At 56.1% G+C, this 12,802-nt stretch overlaps 1 protein-coding gene across 3 annotated transcripts in view; it reads left to right on the top strand.

Annotated features, from left to right (window-relative positions):
• UBE2H (ubiquitin conjugating enzyme E2 H) overlaps window positions 1-6,123 on the top strand; it is a 112,563-nt gene extending 106,440 nt beyond the window's left edge. For all 3 annotated transcript variants that reach the window (XM_055129592.1, XM_055129545.1, XM_055129644.1), the window contains one exon: window positions 1,876-6,123. In XM_055129592.1, coding sequence (XP_054985567.1) covers window positions 1,876-2,000 — 125 coding nt within the window. In that variant the 3' untranslated portion in view covers window positions 2,001-6,123. The remainder of the gene's footprint in view (window positions 1-1,875) is intronic.
• The last annotated feature ends 6,679 nt before the right edge of the window (window positions 6,124-12,802 follow it).

Genomic DNA, 12,802 nt, shown 5'->3' with positions numbered 1-12,802 from the left:
TACGTCTTGGCTTTGGCGTCCGTCAGGGCACTGGCAGGTGATTGCGTTTCTCTTACTGCGAGGAGGGGGTGTCCTTCCGGCCTGATGGACTCTCCCAGCCCCGCCAGCCCGAGCAGAGTCGGCACACTCGGCCTTGCTTCCTTCCACACTCTGACGAGAGCAGATCAGGTGCAGTTTTCTGCTGTGGTTGTGTCTCAACATCCCAGCCACTTCCTTGTCCTTGCTGACGCTGTAGCAAGACTGCCGTCCCCTCCGGGGTGTCCTCTCTGCGGCTGCCAGCCTTCTGGGGTCTGAGCAGAGGGAACGCTCCCCCGGGGCTCTCAGGAAAAGCCCCTCTAGACCGTCCTTTGGTGGCACCAAGCAGCTGAGCAGCCTCCGTCACCGGCTCCTGCTCACCAGGCACTCACTCCGGCCTTTCCCGCCTCCCGAAGCGCCTGGGCCTAGTGTCTCTTGGGTGCTCAGTGGTGTCCCAGAGAATTGGAAAAATCCTCAGATGAGTGGTGAAGACAATGGAGGACGGTGGCAGAGCACAGTAACTCCTATCACAAAGGGAGGGACATAGTAGCCAGCCTGCTAGGCAGGGTGAAACACTTCCTGAGCTTCTCCTGAGTTACTGCTTGCTCTCAGTGCAATCTGTTTCTCCCTCACTGGGTCTCTTGAATAATCTCACACACACACACACACACACACACACACAAGCTAAAAGAGGCCTTAGCTTGCATGCAGCTGACCTGGGTCCGATCCCCGGCACCCTGTCTCATCCCCCAAGCACCTTCAAGGAGTGATCCCTGAGCACAGCTGGGTGTGACTAAAAACCACCAAGGAGGACGGTGTGTGTGAGGGGGGGACATTTTGTGCAAAGAGCAGTGAGTTTATTGACTCTTAAGTCAGAAGTCTGAGCTGTTGTCAAGGGCCCGATTTGGTCCCCGCATTGTCTCCGTCACTTGTCACGCTGCCTTGGCAGCCAGCTGGCCGTGTCCCTTCCCTTCCTGTGGCTGTGAAGCCCCGAGCAGCCACGAGGGGGCACTCAGCTTCCGGATACGAAGGCGGTGCTTCTCTTGTGTTGCCTTCTGCACAGGAGTCCTCTCGGCTCTGCCTTACTGTGTGTTGGCTGTCGACCTGCCAAGAGCTAAGCCTTTAGCTTTTAGGACCGAGCTTAATTGATTGGTCAGCAGTTCTTAGAATCCTTTCCAGCCGGCAACTGCAGCGTAGGCTATCCATCGCGCACGCATCTTCAGGTAACTGATACGTGACGCAGTCACGTGGGCTCCCCGAGTCTCTCCAGAGAGCGGCTTCCTCCCAGGTAGACGAGACTGTTTCTTACCAGCTGCTGCTTCAGAAACCTGACAGGCAGGATCTGTTCGGACTGACGTCTACCTGTAATTATGTAACTGCAAATCTGATGCTGATGGGGGGCGATGGGAAGGAGGGGTGGTGTCCCAGGATTTCCTTTACCTGTTACTACGGAATCGCAGCTAGTCCCGTTCCCATCTGGGAGGCAACTCGTTTTAACTGAGAACGTGAAAAGAGAGCGTGTGGGGCTCGCCTCTCCCCCCGTGTCCAGTGTGCGGAGAAGACGAACGGGTAAGCCAGCACGGAAGGAACTTGACGGCACCCTGGCCGGAGAGCTGGCCACCCAGGGTGCCCGGCTTTGCCGTCGCGCTCCTCTGCCAGCTTTCCTGGGGCTCGGGACGCGGGCCTGTGCTCCTCCCTGGGGGAGTCAGAGGCCACTGCAGTGCCGCCTGGCCCTGCCGGTCCTGCCTGGGGACAGTTCCCGTAAGTCAGGGTCCTCGTGTCCCCGGCGCCGGGGCTCCGGGCTCCGTCCCCGCACCAGCCAGCCGCTCACCATTGTGTTCTCTGTCCCTCTCGTCACAGAGTACATCCAGAAGTACGCCACGGAGGAGGCGCTGAAGGAGCAGGAGGAGGGCACCGGAGACAGCTCCTCGGAGAGCTCCATGTCCGACTTCTCGGAAGATGAGGCGCAGGACATGGAGTTGTAGTAGAAAAAGCACCTGCTTTTCAGAAAGACTATTATTTCCTAACCATGAGAAGCAGACTATAATATTCATATTTAAACAAAGCAATTTTTTTTATTACTAAACAAGGTTTTTATGAATAATAGCATTGATATATATATATTATATATCACCCTTTAGATCTTGATTTCTCGGTCATTTCTCAACCTGAGGTGCATAGCATATTCCCACATTCCACTTTGGTAGCAATATGCGGTCCGAATGCATGCCTCCATCAGTCCACCGGGCCAGGTCAGCCGTGCGCTCCCGAACTGTCCAAAGGCGCGGCCACTCAGCTAGGCAGGCGTGAGGAAGGCTTAGCGGGACAGGAGTGGCCCCTTTAGCGATGGTTCCAAAGAAACCAAGCCAAGCAGCTCTCGGACGCGGAGATAGGAACAGTGCTATTTCAGAAGAGAAGGGGGCAAACTGGGGAGGAAAAGGCCCACGACGGGGGCGTTCAGATCCAGCCCCGTGAGAACTGGAGCCGCTGCTTCCCGGGGGCCCCTGGGTGGCCGCGTGTCTGGCGACGCAGTTTCAGACAGGGGAGAACTCATTGGAGTATTGAAGCTTTTTTTTTTTTTCTCTCCTTTTTGACTTGGATTTGAAGTACATTTCTCTGTGTAGATTTCCTGCCCTTCTTGCTACCAGGCCTTGCAGCCGCAAGTGTTTTTGCTTCGGAGAGAGAACCTTTTGAAAGCGTTTCCTTGAACCTGATTCTTAGGCTAGAGCCTTGTCATCCAGACCCTTTTTTGGGGGCACAGGACAGGAGGCTAAAGTGACTGGGCAGCTCTTTGGTCTCGCCCTGCAGGCAGAGTCCCATCTTGGTCCTGTCATGGGCTACGACGTCACCCTGGACTAAGAGCTTTTAACTAGGAGAGGTCATAGGGTGGGGGGTTATGGTGGTAGGTTTTTTTTTTTTCCTTTTTTAAAAATTTTTTGGGGAGTTAGGGTTTTGTTTTTTTGTTTGGTTTTTTTTTTTTTTGGTGTGTTTTTCTTTGTGGGGGGGTTGTGTGAACTGTGCTTAGAGGGGTTGCAGGTTTAGTCTTCAGTTCCCAAGCGCTGGCCGCCTCCTCCCAGCAGCCACTCAGGCCCTGTGGATGGGGAGCCAGCAGCCTGCCCTGGGGCCTGGCGCCCCCGGGGACTCGCCTTCCTGTTTGGATACAGTTTTCCCTCCCGCCCGCCACTACTTTTGGCAGCAGCCCGGACATCCTCTGTCTGCGGGAGTAGGGAAAGTGTCTCAGAACCCAGCATACGTTCAAAATTTTTAAATGAGGAACTGTTGGAGCCAGTAAAGGTTCCTAGACCCGAAGTGAGTCTTGATGGGCAGAGGAAGCCAGCGCGGCCCACCTCCCCCCCCCCCCTCCCCGGCGTGTGACAGGAGGCGAGAAAGGGATTCTGAGATGTGGCGCAGTAGAACAGGTTTCGAAGGAAGGAAATGTTCTCTCCTGTCTGCGGGGAGGAAATGAGAGCGTTGCAGAGGCCTGCGGAGCAGACGTTGACTCAGCCGACCGTGTGTCCAGGTGGCGGCTGGAGCTTCTCACATCTGAGCGCTGCCCACCAGGTAACTGAGAGCGGGCAGAAGCTGGCCAGTCCTAAAAAGGCCCTTTTTGAGTGTCCCACTGGGATAGTTTCTTTTTTTCTTTCGGATGTGTGACTATTATTATTATTTTTTTAAGTTTAGAAAGAAGAGCTGTATAAGTCACAAGATTTGAGTCAGTAAGGTTGGAAAGCGCCCCTTATTTTTTTTTGGGGGGGGGGCTCACTCAAAAAGCACAATCAATCTTTATTTGAAAAATCTCTATAAAGTACAACCTGCCTTTAGCATGATTATTTTACTAAATAAGACAAAGAATTTACTTTATGTTAATTACGGGCATGAAGCAAAAGGTTTTCTTTAAAAAAAAAAAAACATTGAAAGTGCAGTTGTGTAGGGCTGTGGTTAGTAACTGTACTGAGTTATCTCTAGCATTTGTGGCTTGTTGGAAGGGTAGTATTAACTATTGAACATGTAATGGTGTGCTTTCACGCTTACCTAGCACGTTGTCTTATTCTTTGGGGAGGGGGGGTCTGTGGCACTAACTCGCTTCCTGCTGAATTAGCCGTTTGCTTGTGCTATCAACCATTATTGTAGGTGCGATTTAGGGTAGCCTTAAAGTGCTGGGTGGTGATTTGAGTTCAAACAATAAAAAATTGTATTTTTTCAATATTGTATAAACAATAGTGTTCTAATTACCTTTCAAACAATAATGTCCAGATAATTGCTTCTGATCTTGTGCAAAAAAAAAAAAATGCAGCCAATAAAAAAACAAGCCTCGTAGAACCAAGTTTTAGGGAAGGCAGGCAAGCAGTGCACATCCCACCCCCCGCAGCCCCTGGCTGTCGGGCAGGGAGGCCCCCATACGCCGCCTCGGGCCGGACCCTCCTGCCGGGGAGGCCGCAGGTGTGCCAGCGCCCGTCCGTCTTCCCGCTCGGGGACGGTCCCCATCTGGGCCACACCGGCCCCTCTGCAGGGTCTTCCCGGGCGCAGACCTTGGTCCCGGGCATGTGTTTGGCTCTGGGGGAGCTCGGTCCCCTCCTCTGGGAGATGGACTTTTGGTCAGTTGAGCAACCACCCCGCCCTCACTTTCTGCCCCTCCCCTGGAGACCTGGGCGTGGCAGGCGGCGCTGGCTCTGTCCCAGCCGGGGGAAGGCCTTCCTGGGGGCCCGGCTCTCTGGGCCCCACGCTTCCTTCTGGAGTGTGGGCAGTGCCCACAGCAGTCAACGCTCTCCTGGCTTGTCCCTTCACAGCACTCAGAGAAGCCCCTCAGAAGGCGGGACGGAGTATCCGAGGGCCTGACAGTTCCCCCCCCAGAGCCCCACTGCGTTTTGACCCCCCACCTTACGGTTCTCGATTCGAAGCTATTCTTTGTCCCCGTTCAAACGACCGAGCTCCGGCTCACGCCAAAGCCGACAGGAAGAGGCTAGAACACAGCAGCGTCAAACCCCGTGCCCGCCGCAGGCCACTCCGTGGTAGCCCACCTGGAGGCTGGCATTTTTTCTGCTCTGTCTCCACTCTTCCTCGCCCTCCTTGAGGTAACCATGCAGTTCCAACCAGCATTTTCTAGTAGTGAAAGAATTCTCGGAAGTTGCCATATCTCTCTGCAGTACCTGACATTATCTTCCACGTCAAAAGTCGTTCTCATTGCCAACTGACTGACTGACCTAGGTCCCTGAGGAGTGTCGTGTCTCCCCTCACAGGCAAACCATCCCCCTCAGAAAGCTCCCAAAGCCCAATTGGATCTTGGCCCGACACCTCCCTCCCTCCCTCCCTCTCTTTCACTTCTCTATCTCCCTCCCTCCCTCTTCTCTCTCCTCTCATCTGTTTTTAAGGCTTCCTAATGGGTGGCTGAGAATCATGAAAGACCGCCTCCTCTGTGGTCAAAGTTTCTAGACCTCGCATTTCTGAGAACTAAAGTTGCATTTTCAGTGGCGTGTGGCCCTTCTAAGCCCCAGGGCCTTGGTAGATGCGGGAAAGCCACTGAAGCAGAGGTAGCAAGAGTTTTCTCAACAGCTTCCTAATGGGGCTCAGAGCCTTGTTGACTGGAATCATTTCTGACTGGACACGAGAGAACTGCATTTCTTTGAACTTCTAAATCCATGTTTGTTCTTTCTCTGCACCCCACCCCCCACACCTGGGCCTGGATGGCATGTCAGCCCCTTAGGGGGCGGGGAGGGCCCCCCCTTCCCGCCCTCCATGACACAGGTTCCCCACTCAGCTGAGTAACGGCCCGGACTCTGAATTCAGCACACACTTGTCTTGGCTGTGGGCTTGGGAAGAAATGGCCATTATTAACTGATTGTATTTGGTACCTATTGTGTGATACTTGAAGAGAAAAGGGACTTACCAGCCCTTAATTGAAATCTAAGCTTTTTATTGCTTATTTTTTTCCTCGCCCTCTCCTTCCTTCCACCTTTTTCCTTGCATTGTGATGATCTAGTGGGCACTTCTGTCAACAGGACAAATGCCTTCTCTGATATAACCTCTTAATAGTTGTGTATAATGAAAACTGTAAACTTTTTTAAATAAAATGTGTATATATACCTTGGCAAATGGCTGGGTCTTGGTCAATCAGCTGTAATTCCTCAGCCCGTTTTTTTCCTGACTGAAGCAGCAGATGCTGGCTTGTACGAGGAGCTCTGACAGGATTAGTTGAAAGGGAGCTTCAGGCGGAGGCTGTAATCTTATGGGGCCCTGCCCACTGAGGCCTGTCTGCAGCTGGCCCCAAATCCTGGGCTGGCCGGGACCTTAAAGTGCCATCCAGGAGGACCCCACATGCCCTTGTGTGGTTCTGCTGAGTTGGACTAATGCAGGGTCAAGGGTCCATAGTTGGTCAGAAACTCAGCACTGCCAGAGAGCTGGTGAGTGGACGAATTCCGGTGGCCGGTCTCCTTGGCCTATATCCTCTGTGGCCACCAGGTGGCGATGTCGCCTATTCCTGGAGCATCTAGTTGGACTTGATGTTCAGAATCCCGGTGACAGAGGGGATAGTTCCCTTGGGTCCCATGTTCTTATCTCCCCCCCTCACCCCGACTCTTCCATTTTGTTCATGCCTCCCCTGAACCAAGCAGGCTGGCCTCAGTGCTCAGGCCCAGACATTCCACGGGCTCTGGGCTGGTGCCCCGATCCGCCAAAGATGCCACAGAAGAAAGGACGGCACACCCCCACCGAGTTCCGGTCCCCTCCCTCCCATTCACCCCTGGGCCCCCTCCACTCAGTTCATCTCAGATGAGTTCCCGAAAACGGAAGTTGTGACGCAGAATTCGCCTGCTGTGAGACCACACTCAACCAGACGGCATCAGAGAACTTTCCAGCAAGGCTTCAGCGTCGGGGGGTCAGCATGTTTGGACCCGGAGGGCTTGGAGTTCACGGCGGCAATCCCTTATCCCGGTAGGAGAAAAGGAATAAACGTATAGGTCAGGCAAACAGTTCATCCTGCCGATCTCATTACAAGGCATGTGTGTGAATCCAGGCCCCGTGTGTGCCTGTGCAAGGAGTGGGGGTGGATGTGTGTGTGTATAAAAAGCCAAGCAAGCATCAGGCACGCAAGGCGTGTGCAGTGCCGCAGAGGTGCATGTAGATCTGCTTTGTTTACTCAGTACCCATTGAGGCGCATGCCCACAAACCAGCAATGCCACCAACCTCACTGCCCAATTCGCCTCTGTCGGCAGCCTTCCGCAGCCTTCCGAGTGGCGCTGCCTCTTGCTGCCCACGGGAAGCACTGGGCCCTTTCATGGGGAAAGTCTGGCTGGGCCTGCGCACCTTCTTTTTAGTTTCAGTTCTTGGACCACACCCAGCGATGTTCAGGGGTACTCCTGGCTCTGAGGGATCATGAGTCCTTGGCAGCGCTCAGGGAACTGTATGGGATGTTGGGGACTGAACCCGGATTGGCTGCACGCCAGACAAGCGCCTTACCTGCCCTGTTCTCTCTGCAGCCCCAGCCCAGGCTTTCTGACGCCCCTCCCGGGAGAGGCGTGGGTTCAGCGCTGCACTGCATGAGCTCGCCTGGAAATTCTCTTTGAAAGCGGCTCCCTGTCCAGGAAGGGGATTCTGTAGTGCCTCAAGGGACTTGCTTCTTGCCCAGAACCAAGGTGGAGGGGATTTCTCTGGACTCCTCTTCCTGCTTCCCCCACCCCGACCCCGAATCTCTGGGCCTGCACTTTCCAGGAACTCAGGCTCCCCGGTGACCCGGCCTTGCCCAACCAGGACACACTCCCCCCCCTCCCAAAGGGGCCCGCACTGTGTGTGGTAGGTGCACCTGGAACCCTGACTTGGGGCTTTCATGTCAGAAGGGAAGAGTCATAGGAGCGGGTGGTTCCCCTGAGTACTTACATGTATGTGTGCACACACATTCATATGTGTGGTGTTCTTGACGAAGGCTGGCACTTCTGTAGACATGAAAGCTCTTTGGAGCTCCAACATGGCCCTCGCAGTCAGGTGTTGGGGCATCGGGAATGCCAGTGAACTCGTTCACACGAGAACACGCCAGCTCACTCACGGACACCCTGGGGTCTGGACTCCGCAGTGGCTTACCTGTGGCCCTGCCGCCTAAGCCTCCCAGCCTAAAGCACGAGCCTTCCCCTAGCTTCAGCCTCATGTCTGCCCTCTCCAGGCTGGCCACAGACCCTCATGTGCATAAGCCAAGCGTGTCAAAAAGGGCCGCTGTGTTGGGGCTGGAGCAATAGCACAGCAGGTTGGGCGTTTGCCTTGCACAACCCAGGTTCGATTCCCAGCATCCCATATGGTCCCCTGAGCACTGCCAGGAGTTAATTCCCGGGTGCATCGCTGGGTATGACCCAAAAAGAAGGAAAAAAAATTAATGATGGGCTGGAGCAGTAGTACAGCAGGGAGGGCACACAACCGAGATGTGAGTTCAATCTGTGGCACCCATGTGGTGCCCTGAGCACCACCAGGATTGATACCTGAGCGCAGAGCCAGGAGTAAGCCCTGAGCTGGGTGTGGTCCAAAACAGGAAGCATGAGTGAAGTAGTTTGCATTCTCTTTTCTACACCAACCTATTGGAATGCAGTGCAGACTTCACCAGTACCTCTGGATTTGGTTTATTTTGTTTCAGGGGCCACACCTAGCTGTGCTCAGGGATCACATGTGGTGGATTCAGGAGACCATATGGGGTGCTGGGAATCGAACCCGGGTGGCTGGCCTTGTGCAAGGGAAGTGCCCTATGGACTGCGCTATCTCTCCAAAAATGATTTTATTTGTCCTTATTTGTGGTTTTGGGACCACACCCAGCAGTGCTCAAGGGTTACTCCTGGCTCTGCACTCTGAAATTACTCCTGGCAGTGCTCTGGGGGACAGACATGGGATGCTGGGTCAGCCGCGTGCAAGGCAAACGCCCTACCTACCTGCTGTCCTATTGTCTGCCCACCCCCCTTTTGGGGAAGTAAAATGGTTTTATTAAGGGAGGATACGAATTCCATGGAAAACGTGCGGGTCCTCCCAAGCTTGACCCGGTGGAGAATGGACATGCCGCCAGCTGGGATGCGGGTGAACCCCAAATGGAGCGCACCTGTAGAGGTTAGGGGGGACTGCACCCCCAAGAGGTGCCCACCAGGAGCACCTCAGGAAGAAGTTCTGGGCCCAACCGGAAGGGATTTAAAAAAATAATTATTTTCGGGGCTGGAGTGATAGCATAGCAGGTAGGGCGTTTGCCTTGCACACGGCCAACCCAGGTTCGAATCCCAGCATCCCATATGGTCCCCTGAGCACCGCCAGGAGTAATTCCTTAGTGCAAAGCCAGGAGTAACCCCTGTGCATCGCTGGGTGTGACCCAAAAAGCAAAAATAAAATAAAATATTTAAAAATAATTATTATTTTCAATAAATTGAATCAAAACTAAATCGGAGGCCAGGGCGATAGTATCGCGGGTAGGGCACTTGCCTTGCACATGGCCTGCCCAGATTCGATCCCGACACACTTTAGGGTCTCCCAAGCCCTGCCAGGGGTGACCCTACGGAAAGACACAGCCAGGAGTCAGCCCTGAGCATAGCTGGGTGTGGCCTAATCAAGAAATAAGACGAAACCAGAAAAAACACGTGTCCCGCAGTGCCACATCAAGTACGCCCTTCTGGCGCCGCGCGTGCACCCCACGGGTTGGGAGCGTGGCCTCTGGGACGCAGAGGCCTCCCCTGTGACCCGCGGGGAGTCCCAGCGGTACCGCACTCTCCGGGCCTGGTGGCGGTTCAGGGTCAAGGTGAGGTTCCAGGAGGAGGTGCTGGCTCGGGCGCCAGGGGGCGCTCGCGCCCCGCGCTGCGCCCGGGCTCCTGGCTCCGCCCGGTCCAGCTGAGCGGGGAGGTGGCGTGGGACCGCCAGGCGCCAGCGACAGGAGCCCTGGGGACCCTAAGGCACGGTCCACAGCACCGTGGCTGCCAGAAAGAAAACAGCGAGGCCACCGATACCCAGGAAACGGGTCCCATCCCATCGCGGGGAGCGTTCGCTGCTCAGCCTTGCGGTCCCCTCGGCCAGGGCCTGTCGGTCTCCTGGGGACCCATAAACAACGTGACTGCTCAAGCCAGCAGGCACCCCGGAGTTCCAGGGCTGCAGTGCCACCACACTTGGAGACCTGGCATCATAATGTGCCCCGCCCCGCCTCCCCCACCCCAAACCCCAAACTCTGCATCTAGTGCCCAAGGGCCAGGCCAGAGATGATTTAGCAGGAGCCAGAGTCCCGGTCCTAGGGAAGAGGGATGCCATCGAGGGGACATACTAGGAAGGAGTCCTCGTAGCTGAGGGGGTTCAGTGAGAATGACCCGCCGCCCTCCCCGACCCCTCACCCCCCCCTCCTCCACTCAAAGAGCCAGCAGGCTATCACCCTCCATCCTGCCTCATCCCCGACATCCTGCCCGGGCAGGAAGTGGGGAAGGTGCTGGGGCAGAACTGGGGGATAAGCAGGTGGGCAGGGCAGTGGGGGTGCAGGGCAGTGGGTTATAGGGAAGTGGATGCACAGAAGGGGGGTGTACTGGGGTCATGAAGTGGAAGTGGCCCCACAGGGAAGTGGCTCATGAAAGTGGGATGCAGAGAAATGGGGTGCAGGGAAGTAGGGTGCATGCACCTGAGGGCAGGAGCAGAAAGGCGGGTCTCAGGGTTCTGCCTGCAGGCTCAGTAGGACAAGCCACACTGGAGTATGACTTGAGGCCAAATCAGACATTGGAAGCACAAACGAGGGGGCTGGAGCAATAGTATAGTATGTAGGGCGTTTGCTTGTACACAGCCAACGGGGTTCAATCGCCAGCATCCCCTGTGGTCCCCCAAGCACGGCCAGGAGTAATTCCTGAGTGCAGAGCCAGGAGTATTAATCCCTGAGCATCACCAGGTGTGATCAAAATAAAATTTTTAAAGAGCACAAACAGGCTGGAATGACAGCACAGCGGGTAGGGCATTTGCCTTGCACACGGCCGACCCGGGTTCGATTCCCAGTATCCCATATGGTTCCCCGAGCACCACCAAGAGTAATTCCTGAGTGCAGAGCCAGGAGTAACCCCTGAGCATCGCTGGGTGTGGCCCAAAAAGCAAAACAAACAAACTACAAAGAAGGGGAGAGACAGACAGGCGGACAGGAACAGAAGCAAGAGAACAGCAAGAAGGAATGTAGCAGCTGACTAGCTGACTGCTGGGGTGCAGAGGGCCACAGGGTGAAGGGGGCTGGCTCGGGGCGGGGAGGGGGGGCAGGCAAGGGACCAGAGCTGTAGTACAGTGAATACAGCACTAGCCTTTCATGAGGCCAGCCAGGTTCCATCGCTGGCATCCATACAGTGCCCCGAGCACTACCAGGAATGGCCCCTGAGCACAGAGCCATGTGGCTCATGGCGCCCAGGAAGGGTCCCTGGGAGCTCATTGTCCCTCTCTCCTTTCCGACAGGTTAGAGCATCTTCCCAACCCGAATGTCTGCTGTCAATAAAGGCACCGTTGATTTTGTTGTTGCTGTTATCTGTTTGGGGGCCCACAAGGCTCAGACACCAGGCCGTGGCGGGGCGGGCGGGAACTGGGCTCCGCCCACTGGAGCCTCCCCGCAGCACTGCGATTCCTGTCCTTCAGCAGGGCTGCTGGAGGCCCCCTGTTAGGAAGGAAGAGGGGAGGCAGGTTCATGGCGGCGGGTACAGGGCCTGGGTCTCTGCCCCCATTGCTCTTGCCCACCGCATGGCTAAGTTGCTTCCTGGGGAGGGTGGGTCTGAATGTCCCTGAACCTGGCGGCCCCCTCAACCTGGACCCCTGTCCAGGCCCCAGCACAAGGGCCCGGGGAATTCCAGGATGTGGCCAGATGCCCAGACACAGGCCTTGAGAGGAAGGGGGCCGTCCTGGAGTGCTTCGAGTGGCCAGCCCCCATGCAGGGAACCCCAGCCTGCACCCCCCACCCCCCACACAACCAGTGACCAGCTGGTCCACGCGGTCTTTGAACAGAAAGGGTGAGATGCGGAGGGAGGGCTGCCTGGAGGAAGCAGGCATGAGCTCAGTCTCTTCTTGTTTTATTCTTTTTTCTTTTTTTGTGGGGAAGGGGGCTCACACCAGCAGTGCTCAGGGGTTACTCCTGGCTCTGCACTCAGGGATCACTCCTATGGGCTCAGGGGAGGATACGGGATGTCGGGGATCAAACCACAGTCAGCTGCATGCACGACAAATGCTCTAACCACTGTACTGTCACTCCTGCCCCTCCTTCTTTTTCATAGTGGGGGAGGGTGGGAGGGGTGGGAGTGATCATACCCAGTGGGGTTCAAGGGCTACTTCCAGCACTGTGGGGGGAAGCGGAGGGGAGGGGAGTGGAAGGGAGGGGAAGGGTGGAAGTTCCTTCTTAAGGGAAAGACCAGCCATGGCATCCGTTGGCAGTCAGGGTAGCGCCAGGCAACAATGTGCCCAGCGGGGCTCAGGGCTCAGGCTGGTCCTGCAGGAACCACCTGTTGCTTTTGCCCGCCTGGCACATCCCCCTCCCCCCAGCACTGCGCCTCTGTGGTTCAAGGGGCGGTGCCCACACTCATTCTCATCCTTGTGGCTTGGGGGCAAAAACTCCCTCTTCCCCTGCTCCTAAGGGGGTATCCCTGGGCGCCCCCCCCCCCCCCCGCCCCGTCCATCAGGCACTCTGCGGCTCAGCGTGGAGGCCCTGGCCGAAGGTGCTGTGCCCTGGGAAAGTGGAGCCTTCCCCATCCTGGGGCCCGCGTGGGCAGAGGGGAGGGAGGCAGGCTGCAGAGGGAGGCAGGGGGGCTGCAGAGGCAGGGGGTCTGCAGAGGGAGGCAGGGAGGCT

Source organism: Sorex araneus, chromosome 1, assembly GCF_027595985.1.
Source record: "Sorex araneus isolate mSorAra2 chromosome 1, mSorAra2.pri, whole genome shotgun sequence".
In the NCBI taxonomy this organism is placed as follows: domain Eukaryota; kingdom Metazoa; phylum Chordata; class Mammalia; order Eulipotyphla; family Soricidae; genus Sorex; species Sorex araneus.
Note: the sequence above shows the minus strand (reverse complement) of the source record. Positions and strands in the feature narration are given on the sequence as shown.